The 22,904-nt window shown below is 54.8% G+C and overlaps 1 protein-coding gene across 1 annotated transcript; it reads right to left on the reverse strand.

Moving 5' to 3' along the window:
* Window positions 1-504: 504 nt before the first annotated feature.
* ACE (angiotensin I converting enzyme) lies at window positions 505-15,660 on the reverse strand (the record flags this gene model as incomplete). The annotated part of the gene is made up of 25 exons (XM_079546968.1): window positions 505-701; window positions 978-1,165; window positions 1,709-1,831; window positions 2,109-2,207; window positions 2,378-2,522; window positions 2,734-2,957; window positions 3,305-3,477; window positions 3,730-3,827; window positions 3,957-4,148; window positions 4,348-4,491; window positions 4,685-4,772; window positions 5,171-5,329; window positions 5,481-5,617; window positions 5,963-6,174; window positions 6,667-6,789; window positions 7,018-7,116; window positions 7,398-7,542; window positions 9,117-9,340; window positions 9,605-9,777; window positions 10,044-10,141; window positions 10,277-10,468; window positions 10,701-10,844; window positions 11,264-11,351; window positions 12,485-12,652; window positions 15,448-15,660. 25 exons carry the CDS (start codon window positions 15,658-15,660, stop codon window positions 505-507), a joined length of 3,846 nt encoding a protein of 1,281 aa, XP_079403094.1.
* Between the last annotated feature and the right edge of the window lie 7,244 nt (window positions 15,661-22,904).

The following is a 22,904-nucleotide window of genomic DNA, read 5'->3' on the forward strand; positions in this document are numbered from 1 at the left end:
TACCCCACCCCCAAGAAAGAGTCGAGCTGCTGCACTGGGGGTAACGAGACATGGGTTTATTTCTCATCCATGCAAACAAACAGCCCAGCAATGGGCAAACCAGGGATGGGCAGAGGTCAGAAGCATGCTCTGTCCCTCCCAAGCCTGCCCTCTGTCACTTGGAGCCCCCATGGCTTTGTCCATCCTGGCACAGGGGCTGGAGATGGGTGGTGGGGGTTCGCTCTGGATTCACTCCCCCTGGGCACAGGAGCAGTCCCTGATGGCTCCGTGCCTGCCGGTGCCTGAATTTCTCTTCCTTTTATGCAGATATTGGCAAATAAATAGCTCTTTTCTGCTTTGGCTCTTGCATAGTGGAAAAAAAATTAATGTCCAACCTGATTGGAGACAGGAATCCTGGGCTGTGGAAACCCATGGCTTCGTGGGCAGAAGTGCCCTCAGCATTGCCACCAGCTGCCCAAGTGCCCGCGCTCGCACCCTGTCTGCACTCCCCCATCTGTGGCTGCCTTATTTCAGTTCCATTTCCGAGCTGGATTTGAAGGCCTTTCTCCTTGATGAGAACAACTTGACACCCAAGAAAATGGAGACGATCAGGAAGACAAGTGCCAGTGCCAGCAGGACCCAGGCGCCCGCAGTGGCTTCTTTGGTGCCCACAGACATGCCCAGAAAATCAGTTGTGCCAGTGGCAGTTTGGAATTCGGTGGCTGGAAAATAGAGAAAGGAGGGATATGGTTGGTGCTGGTGGCTCTGGGCTGGGTGCTGGGTCGCCTGCCCCCCTTGGCTGGGCTCTTAGGCGACTTGTTTGCTTGAGACTCAGCTTGCTGTGAAATCAATGAGAGGCATCCAAATCCCCTGTGGTTTTTGGGGTGGCCAAGGAGCACTGGAGCAGCTCCATGCCTACCATGAACTGCATCCCTACCCTGGTGAGGACCAAAATCTGCCCCCACCGTGGACCACATCCAGCCCATTCCCACCTGTACCTGTGTAAGGAGTCCAGCTGTACTCGGGCCAGCCCAGCACCTCCCCGTTCTTCGTGTTCTCCTTCACCAGCCATGTCATGAGGGGCTCAAAGTAGCTCATCAGGGCCTCTGCTGACATGTTGGGCTGCCCCGTGATGAGCTGCATGGCTTCAGGCCATGGCTTGCTGAAACCCAGCTTCATGGCATCTCTGTGGGGGGAGAAATTGGATCCAGTGGATTCCTCATGGCCCTCATCTTCCCCAAGGCTTGGGGTTCTTGGTGCCAGCAGCCCTGGGGCACAGTCTATGCCTTCTGACACCCACAGGGCTGTGAGCACGGAGAGAGGTTTTCATGTAGGATGTTGGAATAAAACCCTCCAGTGAATTCAGCCTGATGCAGTTCACTTTATGGGTTGAAAGGGTTAATTTTGCAGGCAAATTCCATGAAGCGAGGGGGCTGTTTTCCCTAAGGAACGGGGGGGCTGCGGGGGAGGAAGAGGAGGAGGAGGAGGAGAAGTGAGCCTTCCCCCCTGCCAGGGTCCCAGCTACCATCTAGTGGCTGCTTTTGCAATCACAGCTGCAGCGCCCAGCCCAGGGTCCCACAGCCCAGGGTCCCACAGCCCAGGAACGGGGACGTGGCTGGAACAAGGAAGGGATGGGGCACCAGGAGCTGCATTGCCTCTTGTCTTCCTGAGACACGGCTTGACTTTAAGGTATTTGGACATAAAGGCCCTGCCCTGCCCATACACTTACCCCAGGAGCTTCCCAGCCTCCTTGGACTGGTAGATGTCACACGTGTGCAGGGGTCCCGTGTGCCCAGCTGCTTTGCAGAGCGCCTCGTGGAACTGGAACTGGATGACGAAGCTGACGAAGTACCTGGAGGGTTACATGGGGACAGACCCTGCTAGTGGCTGGCTGTGAAGGGAGCTGAATCCCCCCCTCCTGCAGAATCTCAGCTTGGAGAAGCGTTACTGGCTTTGAAGCTCCATCTGCATCAATTTGGCCCAATCTGGTGATGCCATTTTTCCTTTTAACGTGTGCTTACAGCTACTTGGAGAGATGAGCCCATCCTTGTTGGAGAGTTCCCAAATCCAACTTCTGCATGGGCTCATTTATCCAAGAGGTGCCCCCTGACCAAGCTCTGCTTGCTCACCTGATGTAGGGGACGTTGGCAGGGATGTGAAACTTTGCCCCTGGGTCAAAGTCATCTTCAGACCTTGGTACTGGTGGGCACAAGCCCTGGTACTTCAGCCTGGGCCAGAGAGGGAGGATTAGTCCAGCTTGAGTTATGGAGGGTTGTGAGGACAGGATGAGGGGTTATGTATCCCACCACGTCCCCATTGCAGTCAACTGGGTCACATGGAGAAAACACGAAGAGGAATGATGGCCAAGCACCAAAGAGAGATCTGAATGTGAGCATACCTGAGGTTCCACCACTGCTGGTTGTACTCATCCTCCTTGATCTGCCCATCAAACACCCTCCAGCGCCACTGGTCTATGAGGTATCCAAAGGGCAGAAAGGCAATCTTGTCCAGGGCGATGCTCATCAGGTAGTTGATGTCACTTTCTGCCCGGGGTGAGAAGATGTGAACAAGACAGTACTGCAGCCACCTCCCCACCCAGTATGGATCATTCCACCCAACAGCAGAGTGTCCCTCTTGCATCTTGTCCCTTCCATTGATACTCAGACACCGTGCATGTCCCTGGTACCTTCTTCCCCGACATTTCCAGCTGCCTCCCCAAGCACTGTGCTGTGTGGTGTTCCCATGCCAGCTCACCTTCATTTTCTGTCACTTGGTCCAGCAGGTTGATGCTGTGCAGGTGTTTCGGGGTGGAGACAGACAAGGCCATAACATCCCCGATGGCCTCGTGGAAGCCAGGGTTGGCTCCATCACGGAACGAGATGGGCTGGTCCATGTACTGCAGGAAGTACTGCACGTGGCCCATCTCGTGGTGCACTGTGATTAGGTCATCCATGTTCACCACGGTGCACTGCTTGATCCTAGATGGGGATAAGTGGGAGGGGGAAAGAACAGAGGGTAGTGGTGAGGGATGAAAGCCTTCAGGAAAGACCATACACCATTAATCTAATTTTCTCTTTGGTCTCTTCCCATGTCTCCCCTCCCCAGTTCTGATTCCAGACTGGGGTGGTCTTGCTCCACGGGGTCGGTCTCTGGCCATCTTCCTGCCTTCCTGCTGCCCCTGCCCATTCCCTGCTGGTGTCCATTGCCTTTTTCATCCTCCAGGGCAAGTCGGGGTAGGCGTGGATTGCCCTCCATCTGCCATGAGGGCTCCTGCCAGCAATGCCAGCATCTTGATTACCAGTGGGTCTGTGTGCCCTCATCCTACCTGAAGTCCTTGCGGTTGTAGAAGTCCCAGGCTGAGGCATGACACACCACCTCCCGCCCATCTGCTGGCTTCTCAATCATGGACTTGTCCCAGAACTCCTGCGGCATGGGGATGAGGCCCAGGGAGGTAAAGAAACGGTCTGACTCCTCAAACATCATCTTGGGTGTCCAGCCCTGGGGAGAAGCAGACAGAGGGTTTGGTGAGGGGCAGTGGAGACTCCTGGGGTTGCTGGAGGGAGGCTGGGGACAGTCTTGTCCTTCTGGGAGGGGAGATCTGTAGGTGGCAATTAGAGCTGGGTCCAGCCTGTGGTACATCCAGATGGGGAAAGAACAGAGGTGTTTCATAGAGGTTTTTGGTAGCATCAAAGCATTGTGCAGTGTTGGCGTTGGCTCCCAAGGGGCAGTTCAAGCTGTGAAAGCACTGACCTGTTGTTTCATGGCTGGGGTGGCATCCACCTTGGTGGCATCTGGGTAGGGCATCACCAGGTCGAAGATATTGGACCATGACTGGGCCCACATGTTCCCTGGGAAGTGCAGGAGGGAGACATGGAGAGGAGAGAAAAGGCAACCAGTTACTCTCAACTTGTGCACAGGATTAGGCCAGTAGCAATCTTCTTTCTGGGAAACACAACTCTGCCCAGCAAAGCCCTTACCCAGCAAGTGAGCAGGAATGGGACCCCTCAGGTTTATGTACTCTGCTCCATATTTGTTGTACAGGGCTCGACGTACGTAGGCATGCAGGTTGAGGTACAGAGGCTGCAGCTGCAGGTACAGCCTCTCCAGATCTTCCTCAAAGGTGGATGTCTCATACAGGGATCTCCAGTAAGCTCCATTGTCTGTGTATCCTGTGGTAGGGTAAGAACAGAAGCTGTCAATTCCCTTCTTGGGCAAGTCTTGCACCCCAGGTTTCCCCAGTGAGACAGAGGACCCAATGAGAATTGGTAGGACCTCCAAGATGTTGGCTCTGATCTGGATGATCATCTCAATTCCCTGCTCACAGGGTTCCAAGGTGATGGTGGGTGTCTGAAGGAGTAGGACACTGACCATTGAGCACAGCTGCCTTGTTGCTCAGTTCCACGTATCGCTTGTATTTGTCCTTGATTTTCGCCCCGGAAGCATCCCGCCAGCCCTTCCAGACAAAGAGGAGCTCGTTATAGTCCCGTGAGGTAGCCAGGATGTCTGTGAGGTCTGAAGAGAGAGCAATGAAGGCAGACTGATGGTGTTGGTTGGGTTGGCCTGCTACAAAGATGCTAGACCCAATGCACTGCTCAGGGGACGTCACAGAGAGGGTGGAAGGTGACCCTTCTCTGCACCCCTGTGAAGAATCCCTCCTTCCTGGGGCTGCTGCAGAAGAACCACTGCACTCCCTGCCAGCTCTTACCAGGATCCAAGGGGTAGCAGGTGTTGTCCTCCCTGCAGACCTTGGCTACGCTGTATGTGGTCTCCATATCTGAGAGGAGGGTGTTGTACTGCAAAGGAGATCGCATTATGTGAGCTTCTTATCCTTGCTCCTGCTCCTGGGGAACAACACAGCCTCTGGGTGTTTCCTTCTGCCCCCTTTCACTCTGTCCTGGAAGGTTGTGTGAGCCCAGAAGTTGAGTCAGTACGGAAAGTGTTGGGCCAGCACACAAGGTGCTGCTGTCATCCAAGCAGCTGGACCCCACTGCAGGATGGCATTGACAACATTTGGGTGGGAAACCCTGGAGGCAAGGACCTTCCCTTTGTGTAGAAGGTCCCAAACCATCACTTTCTGCAATGGCAGGGGCAGCTGCCCACTGCTACTTCCTAAGAGCTGGGAGAAACCTGTGTCTTCACACAAAATAGTGGCAAAGGACACCCAGCCCTGCTCTGTCCCCTTGCAGCTCACCTCCATCAGCTCATCCTCAGGCAGGGCTGCCCTCTCAAGGACACTCAACTTATTGAGGATGCGGGTGACAGTTTCGTCCTGGAAATCCGAGGGGTCGAACTCCCTGGCTCTCATGCCATACTCAACGGTGTGCTTGGACATGGCCAAGTTCTTCTCCAGCTGTAAAAACAGGAGACAGGAGAGGAGTCACCTGAGGGAGATCCCTGAGACAGGCCATCACCAGAAGCACCGCCTGCTATGCCACAGCTGCCACCATCCTCATGGCTTCTCACATGTTCTTCCCCATACAATCCCAGGGTTGTTTCCATACCATGACTTCCCTGTTGTGGTCAGTGATGTTGGTGTTGTAGTCCCAGGATGCCTCAGTGTAAGCATTCCACACCACCTCAGCCGTGCTGTTGTACTCAGACAAGAACTCCTTAGCTTGTTCTTCATCTGCTATTTTGTCTAGAGGAAGATGAGGGAAGAGAGAGGAAGTCTTGTTTACAAGAGCATCTTTCCATGGTTGAATCTTTCCCACAGCTGCAGGTCTACTAAAGGATGCCACAACCTGGGAGGAGGCTGCAGATGGAAGCGTCCCGTGGGATATCAGGACAAACACACTCTAGACCCAGTTGGGCAGGCGAATGGCACCTGCTTCAATGGAAGATGAAACCACCCAGGAAACAACACCCTTAGGCTGAGTATTTCTCTTTTTCCTGGTATGGAGGCCCCACTTATCTGCAGCAGAAACCTTCTTGTCTTGCCTAGGGTTTAGTGATTTCCTTTGGCTTCTCCCAGTCCCAGCCTTACCGATGCCTTCAGGGTAGTCTTCGGGGACAGGGGGACGCCAGTCGTACTCAGGCCAGCCCAGCACCTCGTTGGTCTTGTTGTTCTGCTCCTGCAACCAGGCGGTGACAGGGCTGAAATACTCCAGGAGCGCCCCAGCATCCATCTTATCCGTGCCAGTGAAGTTGAACAGGATTTCCTGCCACGACTTGGAAGACCCAGCCTTCAACACCTCCCTGCAATGGAATGGGAAAGTAAGAGTTGGCATGAGACCAGGGCACGGATGGGGAAAAAAGCAGTGGTGGAATCTCAACACCACAAGGGCTGAAGATACTGTTCCTGAGAGGGACACAAACCTGGAAAACTGCCACTGAAGCCCCCCAGCTATCCTGTGCTTGGGGGCTGAAAACTCTCCATCACATTCTCATGCATTCATTAACACCCAGGGAGTCAATGGGAACCAAACATGCTTCAGTGACCTCTTGTCTGGGTGGAGCTAGTGATGGGGATAATAGCAGGACTCTGGTGAGGACCACTCACCCCACCCCAGTGCTTCCATGAATTTCCATCTATCCATCCATCCATCTGCAAAGCTATTTCTCCAGCCATCTCCATGGCCACTTTTTCCTTCCTTCCTTTCTTCTTTCCTTCCTTTCTTCCTTGCACACCATCAGCTTCCACGCACACATCTGCCCGTGGCGATTGTCCCGACCCTCCTCTGTCCCCACCTGAGTTTGTCTCCAGCCTCTTTGGACATGTAGATGTCACAGGTGTGCAGGGGACCGGTGTGGTTGGCCGCCTGGCACAGCGCCTTGTGAAACTGGAACTGGAGGATGAAACTCACAAAGTACCTGCCGAGGAAGCCCGTGAAGGTGAGCACTGGGGACAAAGGGAAGCAGATGTGTCCCAGGGCACGGCTGAAGGCACCTTGCCACACGTCTGCTCCCCACTGTTTTTGTTACCAAGCATTGGATGTTCTCTGTGTCTTGAGCAGGAGCAATGCATCCCAGCCTCTATCTGAAGAGTTGGGGTCCCTGCACCCCCCACAAACTCCCACCCGTTCCCAGCACCTCCTCTACCTGATGTAAGGGGTGTTCCCAGGGATGTGGTACTTTGCTCCGGGGTCGAAGTTGCTTTCATTCCTTGAAACTGGAGCACAAATACCCTGGTATTTGGTTCTGTAGACAACAGAGAATGAGGATACAAACTGGAAAGAGGAAGCCAGATGAACCAAGGAAGGGAACAGGAAAAGAAGACACGGTGCTAAAGAGAGCTGAACAGTTGTGTCCTTTCCTGCATTTGCGTTCCTCAACCCAACCATCCATCCATCCAGCCAGCCAGCCAGCCAGCCAGCCAGCCAGCCAGCCAGCCAGCCGCCAGCCATTTCCACTGCCATTTTTTCCCTGCCTGCACATCCTCAGCCTCCATGCATGCCTCCACCCTCGCTGACCATCCCTACCTCAGGTACCACCAGTCGTAGTTGTAACGGCTCGGGGGCGTGCGGCCGTTGAACACATTCCAGCGCCACTGGTCGATGAGGTAGCCAAAGGGCAGGAAGGCAATCTTCTCCAAAGCCATCTTCAGCAGGTAGTTGATGTTGCTCTCTGCAGGGAACAGAGCCTGGATGGGGCTGGGAATGAGCCTGGGTGGACAGCACTAAGGTCACCAGACTTTTTGTTGCCAATAGGGTGAGGAGAGCTGGATGAGCAGTTGGAACAGCATTTCAACTTGTAGTTTTGCACTCTAGTGAAGCTTGCAATGGGGCACAGGAGGTTTTTTCTAGCTGCAGCTCCTGCCTGGGGCAACTTGGAAGTGACAAACGCAGTGTTCCCTTGCCCTCAGCCTGGCTCTCAGCATGAAAAGGTCTCTGATGAGGGTAACTTAATGCACACGTTCACTCTATAAGGTCTTCAGGCTGAAAGGGGTTTGCTCCCAGAGCTGATATGGCGCAACAAACAATGCTACAGTTTGGATCCAGAACTGGAGTCAAAACTGGGACAGCAACCACCATTCCATGGGAAGCACAGCAGGTGGTGACATCTGCTTTTCCCTGCTCCCTGGGGAAACCCTGCAAAGGCAGGTTGAAGAAGGACCAGCTGGAGAGCCAGCTGAAGCTGTGGGGTCGGGGAGGGTTGGCAGCAGTGCTCTGAAGGGCTGCTGGCTGCCATCGCAGTGCTGGCGTGGCAGCCAAGGACCCGTTAGTCAGACAGCGATGCCTGGAGGCAGGGACCATCTGCTCCATGCTTGTACAGCATCGGCCCAGCACTCTTGTGTGCTGTGACAGCTTCCCCGTCATGGAGTGGATTTAATGACAAGGCAGGAGGACCCGGGACTCTCCCTCTGCAAAGCAGCCGCCTGCAGCAGGAGGCTGTGAACACTCTTTTTGCTCTGCTGCCATCTGCTTTGACGTGCTGGCTGAGAGGTGGCTGCAGGGAGGAGATCCTTGCCAAGCTAGGCAGTGTCCTGCAGCGACAAGTCCTCCTCTGCTGCACTGCCTGGCAGGCAGACGTGTCATCCACTGACTGCCCTCGTGACTGAGCACGTGAGAGCTCAGTGCTACTTCTGCAGAGCTGCTCATGGGGCTCCTGGGAGCTTCTTGATGAGGGGAGGGGAAACACCAGAAAGACTGATGCTGATAAAACACAGAGATGCTGCTGTCAGGTTTGGGACTGCTGGGGAAGGGAACTGCTGCTCTTGGTGGTGAAAAGGATGAACTCAGAGGGTGGTGAGGCACTGGAACAGGTTGCCCAAGGAGGTTGTGGATGCCCCATCCCTGCAGGCACTCAAGGCCAGGCTGGATGTGGCTCTGGGCAGCCTGGTCTGGTGGTTGGCGACCCTGCACACAGCAGGGGGTTGGAACCAGATGAGCACTGTGGTCCTTTTCAACCCAGGCCATTCTGTGATTTGATGAGTCAAGAACGGGTTGTTGATGGAGACAAGCAGGAAACGTCCATGTAGTCATGTGTCAAGAAGGGGCTGTCTGTGGAGCCAAGAAGGGATCCATGCATGGATCCACAGAGAAAAGAAGGGTCTGTGCTTGTAAATAAGCATGAGTAAAAGGCATGGCGCTTCTCCTTCTCTGGGCTGTGTTGCCAGACCACAGCCTAACCTGGCACACCCCCCTCCCTTTCTGGTGCCACGGGCAGTGTTTCAACCCTCTGCAGAGCAGCTGCCGTACCTTCATCCTCGACAGCACTGCTGAGGAGCCCAATTTTCTGAAGGTGGCCGGGAGTGGAGACGGACAGGGACATGACATCACCAATGGCCTCATGGAAGCCAGGGTTGGCACCACCACGGAAGGAGACAGGCTGGTCCTTGTACTGCAGGTAGTACTGCACGTGGCCCATCTCGTGGTGCACTGTGAACAGCTGCTCCATGGTCACTGTTGTGCACTGCTTGATCCTGTCGGGTGAAAGCAGCATTACCTGAGCCAGGTGAGGGCTCCTGCCCTGCTCATGCACCCCTTGATAGGACCTCAGGGTCCCTAATAGGGCGGCAGAACTCCATGTGGAAAATGTAAACTCAGTGAAGGGGAAAGCAGAGCAGTGTGGTACCTTGAAAACTTATCCCACAAAGGGAAAGGTCAGGCTGGGGGTACCCAAAATGATGACCATCAAGGGGGACTGAAAAGGGTCTTGTCCTGCAGACCCCGCATGACCCACACACCTGAAGTCCTTACGGTTGTAGAAGTCCCACGCTGAGGCATGACACACCACTTCCCGGCCATCTGTTGGCTTCTCCAGCATGGACTTCTCCCAGAACTCAGGTGGCATCTCCAGCAGCCCCAGGGAAGTGAAGAACTCCTCCGAGACCCGGAACATGTGGGTGGCATTCCAGCCCTGGTAGGACATGTGGGATGGTGTAAATATAGACCCCAGAACTGGTCCCACTGCATCACCATACCCTTTTCTCATCCGCTGCCTCTTTGACCATTGCTGGAGGGGAAGTGGAGTCATTCCTGCGTCCCTAACCCTCCCCCCAAATGGCTTTTCTGCTGTTCAACATGCAGATATGGACAACCACCCCCATAGGCTAAATGGTATGGCCAATACCTCCCCTTTTTTTTTTCTAACTGGTGCCACTAACAAGTCCCTCAGCCCTGTACCTGATTCACCATGGTGCTTGTGACATCCAGGTTGGGCTTATCAGGGTAGGGGACCATTAGATCATAGATATTATTCCACTGCTGAGCCCACATGTTGCCTGAAAGCAGAGAACAGCAAGAGTGGAGACAGAGATGGGACAAGAGGAAGAGAAACACAGCAATAGTTGGGACCCTCCCCTCCCCCCCCAGTCCTGTTACAGCTCTCCAGCCCCACCAGCACCCCTGGCCCTTACCGAGGAGGTGAGCAGGGATGGGGCCCTTCAAGTTAATGTATTTGGAGCCATAGCGATCATAGAGCTTTCTTCGGACAAAAGCGTGCAGGTTGAGGTAGAGTGGCTCCAGCTGGTTGTAGAGATGCTCCAGGTCATCCTCGAAGGTGGTGGAGTCGTACCAGGAGCGCCAGTAGCTGCCTGTGTCCTCAAATCCTGCAGGGAGGCAGTGATGACCCCTGGCTTTAACCCCAAACGGCCGCCCCTATATCCAGCCCCAAGAGCTGGGACTGTTGAGCATCAGTGGGAATTCTACTCCTACCTCAAGGTGTCAACACCTGGGCAGGGGGAAGTGGAAGCTCTGTGCATAAGGGATGGGGAGAGCGGGACACCACACTGCCTGATTCCCACCCCTGCCCCCCCCCCATATCCCCCATCCTGCTCGCACCGTCCATCTGATACGCCTCGTTGCTCAGCGTCACGAACTCCTCGTACTTGGCACGCAGTGGGTTGCCTGCAGCATTGTGCCAACCCTCCCAGGCGTAGAGGAGCTTCTTGTAGCTGCGGGAACTGGCCATGATGTCTGAGATGTCTGAGACAGAGGGGACAAGCAGGACATGAGAGCCCAGTGGGAAGGGGGAGCAGAAACAGGGCATGTCCCACAGCAGGTCTGTGAGGTGCCACCACCATTGCGTTGGACACAGATCCCAGAATCATAGAACATAAGATTGGAAAAGAACTACAAAGGTCATAAAATCCAACCACCAACCCATCCCTACTGTGCCCAACTCGTAGAATCAGTAAGGTTGGAAAAGATCTCTAAGATCAACTCGTCCAACCATCAACCCATCACCACCATGGTGCTCCAGACCCTTCAAACTATTCTTCATCCCCAACCCCATGAACACGAACCAGGACCCTATCAACCATGACCTGCTGAGGAGCTGGGGATCAGAGCACACTGGATGTGGACACTGGGAGGCAGGGGACAGGGATGGGAACGATTTGTACCTGGCTCCAGATCCCAGCAGGTCCCATTGTCAAGGCACACCTTGGCTGTGGAGTATATTTTGTCCATGTCGCTCAGGATGGTGTTGTACTGTGGGGAGGGAAAAGGCATTGGGGCTGGAAGGGGGTGGGAATGGCTGTTCAGGAGGGATTTACAAAGACTTCCCACCTCCAGAGCACATGAGTGTGTCTGGAAGAGGACCCAGTGTGTTTGTACAACACAATTTTAGGGGAGGTGAGCATCATTTCTGCACTCATTGTGCAGAGGCTCTTTGGGACAGACAACCCATGCACAGCCTCCATGTCCTGCAGCACAGCTATTTATAGTGCCCTTCATCAGATAGAACAGCCTGTTTATCAGAGAGGGCAAAAAAAAAAAAAAAAAAAAAAAAAAGAAATTAAAAAAGGAGCAGGAGGAGGGAAGGGTATTTATTTCTCCAAACTTCAACAACAGCAAACAATAGCGACAGGAGGTTTCCTGGAACGTGCCCAGGGAGCTCATTCCCAGGGAAGGAAATTCCGTCCCTCTCTCTCCCCCATTCCTCTGCTTGGGGTGGGCGGAAGGGACAGTGCTGGATGACGGCAGAGGGTGCAAGCAGGGGGAAATGCAGATGATGTGTGGGGAGATGTGATGCTCTCTGTTATCAGGGATAGGTTTCCAGGAAGGAACCGGGGCCAATGCTGCTTCTATGAGGATTGTATCAGTGGGCTCACAAGCCAAGCTATGTTGCAGTGGAGAGGTAACCCAAGAGCCAGCAGAGATGCACAGACATTGCAGCCTGGAGCATTTTACTTGCATTTAAGCTGCAGACCCTGCAAGCTCAGGACTACTATGGGGAAGTCTCAGGCCATCCTGATGTACCCAGTGCTGGGCTGTGCTCAGGAGCAGCTGAGCCAGATGGTCTCCAACCATGGGTATATGTTGGATGGTATCCAGGGCACACCCAGAGCCCCTCGGTGTAAGCAGGAAATCTCCAGCTCCTCCTCACAGGTAGCTCTGTGCTACGGAGGTGACCTGATGTTAGGGACTGATACCGGCCACGTGCATCCCCAAGGGGGAACCACAAATCCCATCTGTCCCCTCCATCACTTCCCCACTCCACATCATCCCTCCAAAACACAATGAAGGGCCAGCAGAGGGGTCTGGATGCTCAGGGAAAAATGGCTTTCAGAGGATTTAGCAGCATGCAAGCATCTCCAGGGCTTCACCAACATATCACCTACCTGCTGCCGCTTGTCCAGGGGCAGGTTGGAGGGCCCCAGGGTCTGGATGGAGCCGATGATTTTCTTCAGCTGTGTGTCACTGAAATTGCTCCAGATGTTGCCATACAGCTCTTTGGCTTTCTTGCCCCACAATTCTGTGAAGTTTTGTTCCTCCAGCGATGCCTCGACCTGCATGGAGAGAGGGGGATGTGCCACTGCACGCAGTGTCACGAGGGTCTGTGCAAGCCAGAAGGCACGGGACATGTGGGGACAAACAGAGACATCCCCAAGTGACATTTATAGAAAGAGACAGCAATTTCCAGCAGAATCCAAAGCTGCAGACAAGGAGGTGGCATTTGAGACTGTTTTGGAGGCGATGTTGTAGCTCGGGTGGGATGGGGACACAGGGATGGGAAGTCCATGCCATGTGGGCAACCCCTGCTCTGTGCCCTATGAGCCCCACACCTGGGTTTCACCTGGCAAAGGAGCATTCATTTGCCTTGGAGATGCAACCCCTCAGTTTTGGGGCTCCCACCATCTCCAGCCTCCAACTCTGCCAGCCCCAACCTAACTTTTCAGGCTGTGGGACAGCAGAAGCTCCTGCACCGTGGGAATTATTTAGGCAGCTGGAGCTGCAGCCAGCAGCCACAGTTTTGGGAAAAGGCTCATTGCAGGCAGTAGCATCCACACACCCAATATGCAAACACTGATTTTTTTGGGAGAATCCCAGCCTGAGCAGTGGGCAGTGAGAACACACACAGCACCTGCCCTATGCCATCCCAGAATGATTTATGGAGCTCATTAACTGTTACTCGTGGCGTTTCCAGCCTGGCCCCAACAAGCCTGGTTTGTTTTAGTTTAATCTCCACATTCTCTTGGGAGGATGGGAGTTGCAGTTACAGGGATAGGAGTTGCAGTGCAGTGGGGCTGGAGGTGGCTTGGGGCAGGGAGGGAGATGCCTGAAGCAAAGTCAGGAGCCCTCCTTGGGACATCCTGGTGCCTCCAGCCTCACCCTAAGGACATCACCCAGGGACACCCCACAGCAAGGGCCCCCCATCCATGGGAGTCCCCACTACATGTGGAGGCTCATGAGGGAGATCTGATCCCTTCCAGCACCCTGTTTCTGAGCCAGGAGATGCAGGAGGCAGAGTCCAGCTGTGTTTTGTCTTCTCCTTGAGCAGCCGCCTGTGTTTGGTCAGACCAATCATGCCCTAAATTCTCCTGACAGCTCTGGTGGTGTGAGCTGAGGCTGCCATCTCTGCCCCAGACCCCTCTGTCCTTCCAGGATCTCTCTGCCCATCCCTGCATGGCTGAGGGCTGCTGCTGCCCAGTGTCACTGTGTCCCCTGGGCCACCTCTCTGGTGCCAGGTCCTGGGGGATCACACAGCTGGCTCAGCCCCTCTGTGCTACAGCTCTGAGCAGGGATTACCTGGCCCAAGGGTTCACCAAATCCCCCCCCAGATTCAGCCTTTGGGTCACCCCATTAACCCTTTGGTGCTCGGTCTGCGAGTCATGCAGCTCACATCCCTGCTGTCTCTTTGATGGGCTGATGTCAGGGGCTGGATCCCCTCCTCTCCCTCTCTGTCTGGGGTAACACTGCATTGGGATTGGGCAAACGGTGTGCTGGGTGCTTTGCAAGCCACTGGGAGCATCTCCCATAGGGGGCAAAACTTTAAGCACAGCAGCCAGAAAAGTTCAATCCATCTCCCGCCTCTCATCCCAAAAACCATCGGGGAGCTGCTGGGAAGGGAGCGGGGCTGGCTCAAGAAGCACTGACATCACAGTGAATGCACAGTGAGTGATCCTGAGGTATTTATTAACATGGGAAAGAGAACAAGCTGCTCTGGGATGCCTCTGAGGTGCCTCCAACCCCACTGCCTCATGTGGCTGCGATGCACCCACTGTGCCCAGAGGTCCCTGTACCCACTGTAACATCCGCAGCTGGGTGTGTACCCAGACCTCACTTCAACTCACCCTAAAAGGCTGGAGGGAGAACATGGGGTGTCCTGCCAAGCTGGCAGCAGCCCTGGCAGAGTTCGTCCCCATCCTGTCCCTGCTGTGCCCTGCATGGACCAACAAGCAGCACACAATGTGTGTTCCTGTCCCACAGGCTGCTGGCCAGGCTTGGGGCTGTGTGACGGTTGCTTAGGGCACGCAGTGACACACAGGTCCCCAAATGCAAGTTGGTCACGTATAGGTTGTGCTGATCCTGTGTCCAATTTGCTGTGGGGGGTGGCACATGTAGCTCTGAGCTGCATACAGCGCTGTGGTTGTGTCCCCATGCCATCATGTCCATAACCCCAAGCCACATCCCTGTCCCCACGTCACGTGTGTGTCCCTGTGCTGTGGCCATAGCAGCTCCCCTCATCCAACAAGCATTAGAGGAATGTCCAAGCAGAACAGGGGCCAGGCACAGCTGTGCAGCTCCATGTGCCAACCCCTTCCACACCTGCAGGGAACCCACAGCATCGCTTTCCTCTGGGATCTGCCAGCACCAGCTGGGCAGATGTCAGATTTCCCACGTTTGGAGCGTGTCCCCAAAGCCAGCTTTGTCCCCATGGGTTGGGGATGACAGAATTTTGCCCCAGTGCCACCCCACTGTGTATTCACACTTGGGGCTCTGGCAAGGCACAGTGCCAGGGACGTGGAGGGGGCAGGGCCGGGGACACTTAACACCTGACCCGATGTGGGAAGGGGGGAGGAGAGGGGGGCAGGGAAGTGAAAAGTGCTGGGAATGGGGGAACACCTCTAAAAATAAACCCGGGCTGCCGTGGGGCCAGGGCTGTTGTGCTGGAGGCTCACCAGACGGACAATTTAGGGGGAAAACATTGCAATTCCCAGGCTGAGAGTCCCAGCCCTGTGCCAACACCTTGGGGCACTAAGGAAGGAACCTACAAGGAGGAAGGAGAGGAAGGTGGACGCCGACCCCGAACCTCCTCCCCCCAGCAGCACCCACGCCCGGCTGTCCCCATCCCACCACCCACCTGCAGGGCAGCGTTGGCGGTCGTCAGGTTGGTGTTGTAGTCCCAGCTGGCGGACACGCTTTGGAACAGGACGATCTCCGCCGTGCTGTTGTAGGCATCGGCGAAGAGAACGGCCCCAGCCTCGGTGGGGTCGAACTCGGGGGGTTCCAGCCCCGGCTGCAGGGCACCCACCAGGCTCAGCCACGGCAGCAGCAGCCCTAAAGCCGCGGGCATCGTGGTGGGAGCTGCGCTGGAGCCTTGCGAGCTTCCCGACGCTGCTGCCTGCTTATAAGGCAGCGCTAACCCTGCCCACCGTGCCTGCCTCTCCTCGCCGATAAGAAGCGAGCATTTTTGCGCTCGCCCTTGGGCTGCACCGCAGCGGGGTGACGGCGCTGCCTTTGGGGTGCAAAGTCCCCTCGGCTCCCGGCCGTGCCAAAGGGAAGGGGAAGGGGTTGGGAGGGAAGAAGGAGAAGAATTGAGGGAAGGGTGGGAATGAAAATAAAGCGGGAGGAAGGCTGGCAGCGTGGGGTGGGCGGCTGCGGGGTCTGTCCCAGGCTGGGCTCTGGCCTCGGGCTCCTCCCCCAGCTGCGGCAGAGGAACCCCAACACGGTCATCCCAGATTGACCAACAGCTTCTTGGCACACACACGGGCCTAATCTCATTTCTCAGAGGAAAGCAGTGTTTCTTCTGACCGTGAAGGAAATCCCATCCCGTCCCACAAAGTGTTTGGATTTGAGGAATTAAGCTGATGACAAATGAGTAACACAAAGTTCTTTCCGAATGAAAACCAGATCCACTTTTGATAGCTCGTTTCGGGTCGTGTTTTTATTTTGTTTGTTTCTTTGTTGTTGTTGCTTTTTAATTAAATAAATCCCTTTTCCCTGGGGTATGGCCCCAGCCCTGGGAGCTGTGCCCAGGTTGAGGCCCTGGGCTGAACACATCATGCTGACCACATCAGCACACTGTGGGGTCACAGCAGAAACCCACCATGGAAGTGGGAGTTTTAAGGAGGGGAACAGGGCAACTCTTGGACTGTTGGGCCCACTTTGTGCTGGGCACAGCTGTGGCGACCCAATGGGGAAATCACAACTCTTTGAAAAGGGACAAATCCTCCCACTGTGGCTCCTATGAGATGCAGAGAACCACTTCCAGAAGAAAAAGAAGGGATTTAGGAGCCTGCAAGCCGCTGACGTCAATAAACCCCTTCCAAGAATCACAGTTTCTCAATCACACCACGTCCTGATGTGAGCATCCACAAAACCTTCATTGCTGATACTGGTCCTGTGCCCAGTGCTTAGAGCAGTGCCTAGAGCCCGGACACCATGACACCCACCTGCCCCCCTTTGCCATCCCCTCTCCCACATGACCCTAGAAACTTCCCTGAGAAGTTGGAAAAATGGTTGGTTTGGCTCCAATTTGGCTGATGACCAAGCACTAATGAATGGAGATTTCCTGAGGAGCGCCAGCCCCCTGTTCCCAGCTGTGCTGGGGAGGGGTTTTCCCGGCCACTGGGCCAGGACTGGGGCTGAAATGGGCTCTGCAACCTCTGCATGGTGTGGTGACCCCAACAAGGGCAGTTTGGAGCCTTTTTCCATAGGGAAGAGCTCACGGTGTTTCTGTGGTTGACGTACCTGAGACGCTTCCAAACGCTGCTGCTGCTGTGGGACGTTGCGTTGAGCAGGATGGCTGCATTGCCCTGCTCGGTGACATCCCATCCTAAAGGTTTCCAGCTAAGGTCAGACATGGGACATGTCTGTCCATCTGAGTGCTGGCAGAGGAAGGGGCCATGATCCAGGAAAGCAAATGGGATGGATGAGAGCCCAAAGATGTGAGTTGGTGCCTCTGTGCTGCCAGGGTGCCATGGTGCAGATGGACCCACACATCCATTGCAGTCTGGAGGTGCTGGAGCGGGTGATGAGGACAAGGGGACCCATTTGGACCCCATATATGGGGTACCCTGGGCTGTGTGTGCTGTGGACCGGAGGGACATGGAAGGATGTGCACGAAGCGTTGCCACGGAGACGGATGCTGGACCGCGAGCGGCCGCAGGGCTGCGGGGTGACGTGGGATCCCGGGTGAGATGCCATGTCCCCAGTGGCTGCTCCAGCTGGGAGGACACTTCCCATCCACTTGCATTTCCATCAAAAGCTGCAACCGGCAGCATCCCCCTGCCTGCAGCATGTGTGTGTGGACACGTGTGTGCTGGTGGAGGCACCGAGGGGCTGCGGCTCCTGGCACCGGGCACTGGGAACTGACGGAGGAAATGGGACCAGAACGGTTCAGATATCCCCAAATCTCAGACATCCTGTCTCTCAAACATCCCCGCAGCATATTGCCCAAGGGCAGGATGTTGCTGGGGAAGGAGCACTGTTTGCTTTCATCCTCTTTAACAAACCCTTTGGCTGCCCGGCTCACCAAATCTCCCAGCCCACGGCCCTGGGGAAAAAGGGGCAGTGATGGGAAATGAACTCCTGGCCCAGAGTCCCACAGATTGGGAAGAAATAAGGAATCTGAAAGCAAAAATCTTAGGAGATCTGGAAGGAATCAGCTGAGATAGCAGTGTTGTGGGAGGTGTGTGAAGGAGGAGGAATTTAGGGATATCCCCAGTGCTGGATGGGGATTTCGATGGGTGTAAGCCCACCCTATGGTGTCCATCTGGGGATGATTAATCCCATCTTTAGGTGCTGGAACAGCTGCCCAGAGAAGCTGTGGATGCCCCATCCCTGGAGGTATTCAAGGCCAGATTGGACGGGGCTCTGGGCAGCCTGGTCTGGTATGAAATGTGGAGGTTGGTGGTCCTGCCTCTAGCAGGGGGTTGGAGATTCATGATCCTTAAGGTCCCTTCCAACCCTGGCCATTCTTCCTTCTCTTTCATTCAAATCCACATTTTGGCTTTCCCATCACATTTCTCAAAGCATTCAAAATTCCCATCTGATCCATCTCTCCCCTTGAGCAATCACAGAGCTCCTGGAAAGGAGGGAATGGATTTGCTGTGGGGTTGACTCCTAAAAAAGGCCTTTATTTTGGATGTGCACCCTTGTGTGTTGATTTCCCTCACTGCTGTGGTTTTGTGGGCACGATGGCTGGTGAGAACCCCACCAGGAGAATTCCTCCTCCCACTTTGAACCGTGGTTTTAAATGATGCTGCCTTATTTACTGATGATTCAATCAATTATCAGAGCGCATCATTCGCTAAGCTGCTTTCACAGATGCTGCGACGTCGCTGTGAGGGAGAGGGAAAACATCACTGCTCCAAATTCTTCATCTCAACAGCTGTTTTATCATCCTGCAAAATTAGGAATGTGGCAACGAGCCTTTTTGCAGTTTGTTTTGGACTTGCATGTGCTAAAATGATGACAAACCACTGAAACAAGCACTATGACCGATGCAAGCTAAGAGCAGCAGTAACTGCAATCCTGGTCCAGAGGGGTTTGAGCACACTTGGCATTATGGGATGGCTCAGATTGCACAGTCCCAATGAGTCACCTGGGTTTGGGGACAGATTAGCAGGACGAGAGCACTGCTGGCCATCAGCAAAATATTTCCATTGGTTTTTTTTTTTTTGGCTATTTCCAGGCTAAAATAGCCATTCAAAACCCAGAGCATCCCCTCTCCCCTGGTTTGGGGTGTGGTGCTTGGCAGCAAGCTTGCTGTGTCATCATAACAGCCACCCCATAGCACGAAAAGAGCACAGTCAGCATTTGTTGAGGCTGAACACGGCAGAAATGCCCCACGTCAGCAAGATTTCAGCCCTGCCCTCTGACGCCTCCTGTCTCGTGTTGGCCATAGGACACACGTTTATGGCTGGTGGCACGAGAGGAGAAATGCCAACGAGACTGCATGCTTCCCTGCCTGTGCAGCACCAACCAGCCTGGTGGGGCTGGGTGGAGATGGGAAGGGAGTGGAGATGTGGGTTCCGCTATGGGAGCTCCTCCAGCTATACTCCATGGGCTGGGACCAGCACCAGCATCCTGAGGTTGTGACATTGGCCCAGAAGGCAGCATGCGGAGGGCGTGAAAGCCCATGGATGATGACAGCATCTTGGGAGAGCTGCCCATCAACACTAGGCTCCAACAGGCAGCCGTGTGGAAACACTATGGGGCAAGAATGGAGGGCCAGAATCATCCACTGCTTGTCCCTTGTGCTGTGCTCCTCATCCGTTGTCTTCCATCCCTCATCCGTTGTCCTTCATCCCTCATCCCTTGTCCTGTGTTCCTCAACCATTGTCCTCCATCCCTCATCCCTTGTCATCTATCCCTCATCTCTTATCCCCCATCCTTCACCCTCCACCCCTCAACCCTCACCCTCCATCCCCTCCGCCGAGCACCAAAGCATGAGGTGATGGAGGAGATCTCTGTGTTCCCTCCACACCTATGCATCAACCCTATAAAATGTGGCAAAGTCCACATTTTTTCCCCTCCCCACCCCCTGTTCCTTAATAACACAAACCAATCCTGGCCACAAGGCAAGTGTGCGTGACTGCTGCGGGAGCATTAATCACCTGCTGCGAGTCCAGTGAGGGTTATCGCTGCTGTTTATCCAGGCAGCTATTAAAATCCCTATAAATGAGCCTTCAGCCCCTTCTGAAAGAGATAGAGTGTGAGAGCCTGCTGCACAGATCTTATCACAGCACTGTGCTCCCAGCGAGGAGAAGGCAGTTTAATTGCTGCCGGGAATAAAACGAGTGTCTGTGCCCTTCTATCTGAGCCCTGGGGTGGGGGAAGCTGAATCCCAATGGAAATCGATGGGACCCCAAGAAACTGGGGGCTTGTAGGGGCGGTGATGGATGCATTCAGGACAGGGATTCTGCGTGCTGGGTGCAGTTCTGAAGACCCAGCTCCCAAACCCATTGGATTTGCAGTGATCAGCCCTGAGCTGCACCCATCCACCCCTTGAAATAGCATTATTTTTCCCATTGCATTTAGTGACAAAGCCAATCTTGGCAGCTGTGCTCCCACAGCCGCTCCTGGAGGACTCATCCTTCTCATCAGCATTTCTTAAGAGATAAAAAGTTGATTTAGGGGAGGGAAAAAAAAGAAAAGGAAACAACATGCCAGCGATGCGTTAGATCAGCAAAATGGTAATTGGATCATCTCAGGTGGAGGGAGGAGACGGGGCAGCAGCTGGGGAGGTGTGGGTGGGCAGGATGTGGGGTATTGAGCTGAGGGGCTTCTGGGGGTCCTTTGGAGCCCCAGAGGAGCCCAGAGCTGCTGCAGGCCACAGAGGGGACCACTGGGGACAGAGTCATCCTGGCAGTGTGCTGATGGTTTTGTTGCAGGCAGATTTAATAAAGCTATTATGTCCCTGGCAACGTTGATAATTAAAGAGCCTGTTACAAAAAAATGCTGGTGGGCTCCAGCATGCAGGGCTGGTGGCAGGGCCTGAGCTGTCCCCACTTTGCCACTGCTGTGTCCCCTGTGCCTGATGGGTGCAAGGGACCAATGGCCTCGGGTTTGTTCTCGTTGTGTGGATGGGATGAGCAACCATGGGCATCCAACCCTGTAGGGCTGTGAGCTGCTGTGTGGCTCTAAACACATATAAAGATGCTTTGTTGCATTGCCTGGAGGTGCCCAAGGCTGTGGATAGGGCCTTGATTTGGTGAGGGACACCCAGCTTGAAGGTCCCCTCCAAGCCAACCACGCTGTGATGACTCCATATTAAAACACTGCTGCTTTTAGCAGGAGGGTGGAGCTTCCCATCTTGCCATCTCTCCCGAAGGAAGCCCCAACTCTCACCCCCCTCAAGGCTTTTCCAAAGGTCTCAGCCCACCCACAGAAGGGGAAACCCTCTGTCAGCTCTGTCCCAGAGCCCAGCTGACCCCTGCCACGAGCTGCAGCCCAGCTGCTAAAGGTTTGCACTTTATGATGGGTTTTATGGCTGAGATTAGCTCTGGTAAACCATTTACCAAACGATTTACCAAAGGTCTGGAAAGGATCCTGCCAGCTGGATGCCAGCCAGCGTTATCCCCATCTGCCACTGGGAGCTGCAGCCCTGCCATGATGACCCCTGGGTGGGCAACATGTGGGGAAGGGGCCCTGGGAAAGGTGGAAGGCACTCAGAGAGCAAAGCTATTGTCAGAGCCAATGTGGGATCATGGAGGGGGGTCCATCATTGGCATTTTTCTGAGTGTTGGAGGACTGAATGGAAGAGCTCCAGAAGTTGCAATGAATGAGGCTCAACACCTGCAGTGCTCCCAGGGTTCCAATATAGGGCTGGATCTGTTTGGGTGGGAGGAGAGGCCCCTGGGGCTGCCTGGTCTCTGCTCACTGGTCACCAGTGGCACAGTGGATGGGTGCACCACACAGTTGTGCCAGGGGAGGCTCAGATGGGGCCATAAGAGAAATGTCTTTATTGTCACTGACGCAGGATTCCAGGGTGCCCACACCTCTGCGTTCGGGGGTCACTTGGAAAATGCCCTCAGTATCCCACTTTAACTGCTGGTAGCCAGGCAGGCAGACTTGCTGACCTTCCTCGGTCCCTTCCAGCAGAACTATTGACGTATTTTCAATTGCTTTGCAGAGATAATGCTGCTGCATGGTGCGGTGCCCCTGTGTCCAGGGTTGCAGTCATGCTCACAGGGGTGAGGTCTTGAGGCTGCTGCACGTGAGGCTCTGCCCTGGAGCAGAGAGCAGGCTTTCCTGTTAGGGCGATGGGTATCCATTGGAAATGGGGATGTTGAACCTCCAGGGTGTGCTTCTCATGGCACAGCAGCAGCTGGAAAGTGCTCCAGGTCTCACAGATCCCGTTAGGTCTCACCGGGTCCTTCAGATTCCACCAGGTCTCACCAAACCCTTCAGGTCCTTGGGTGCTCCAGGTTCCATCAGGTCTCACCAGGTCTCACAAGACCCCACCAGGTCTCACCAGGTCCTTGGATGCTCCAGGTCCCATCAGATCGCACCAAGCCCCGTCAGGTCCATGGGTGCTCCAGATCTCACCTGGTCTCACCACGTCCTCCAGGACCTTCAGGTCCTTGGGTGCTCCAGATCCCATTAGGTCTCACCAGATCCCACCAGGTTTCACCAAATCCTTCAGGTCTTTGGGAACTCCAGGTGTCAGGTCCCGTCAGGTTACACCAAGTCCTGTTAGCAACTTGGGTGTTCCAGTTCCCACCATCCCACCAAGTCCCACCAGATCCCACCAGCTCCCATCAGGTTCTTGGGTGCTCCAGATCCCACCAGGTCTCACCAAGTCCTTTGGGTTTTTGGGTGCTCCAGATCCCAGGGCCAATCAGGTCCCACCATATCCCATCAGCTCCTTGGATGCTCCAGATCCCACCAGATCTCACCAGATCCTCCAGGTCTTTGCGTGCTCCAGGTCCCACGGTGCTCCATGTCACCGGGTTTCCCAGGTCCCATAGCTCTCGACAGTAGGGTGCTGTGAGTCCCCTGGGGTGCCCAGCTCCGCACTGCAAGCTCCTGGTGACATCTAGTGGCACTGTGTGACGGACACATGGACACGCACACAAACGGGGGGACACA

This window comes from Tetrao urogallus, assembly GCF_951394365.1.
Source record: "Tetrao urogallus genome assembly, chromosome: 26".
Classification (NCBI taxonomy): Eukaryota; Metazoa; Chordata; class Aves; order Galliformes; family Phasianidae; genus Tetrao; species Tetrao urogallus.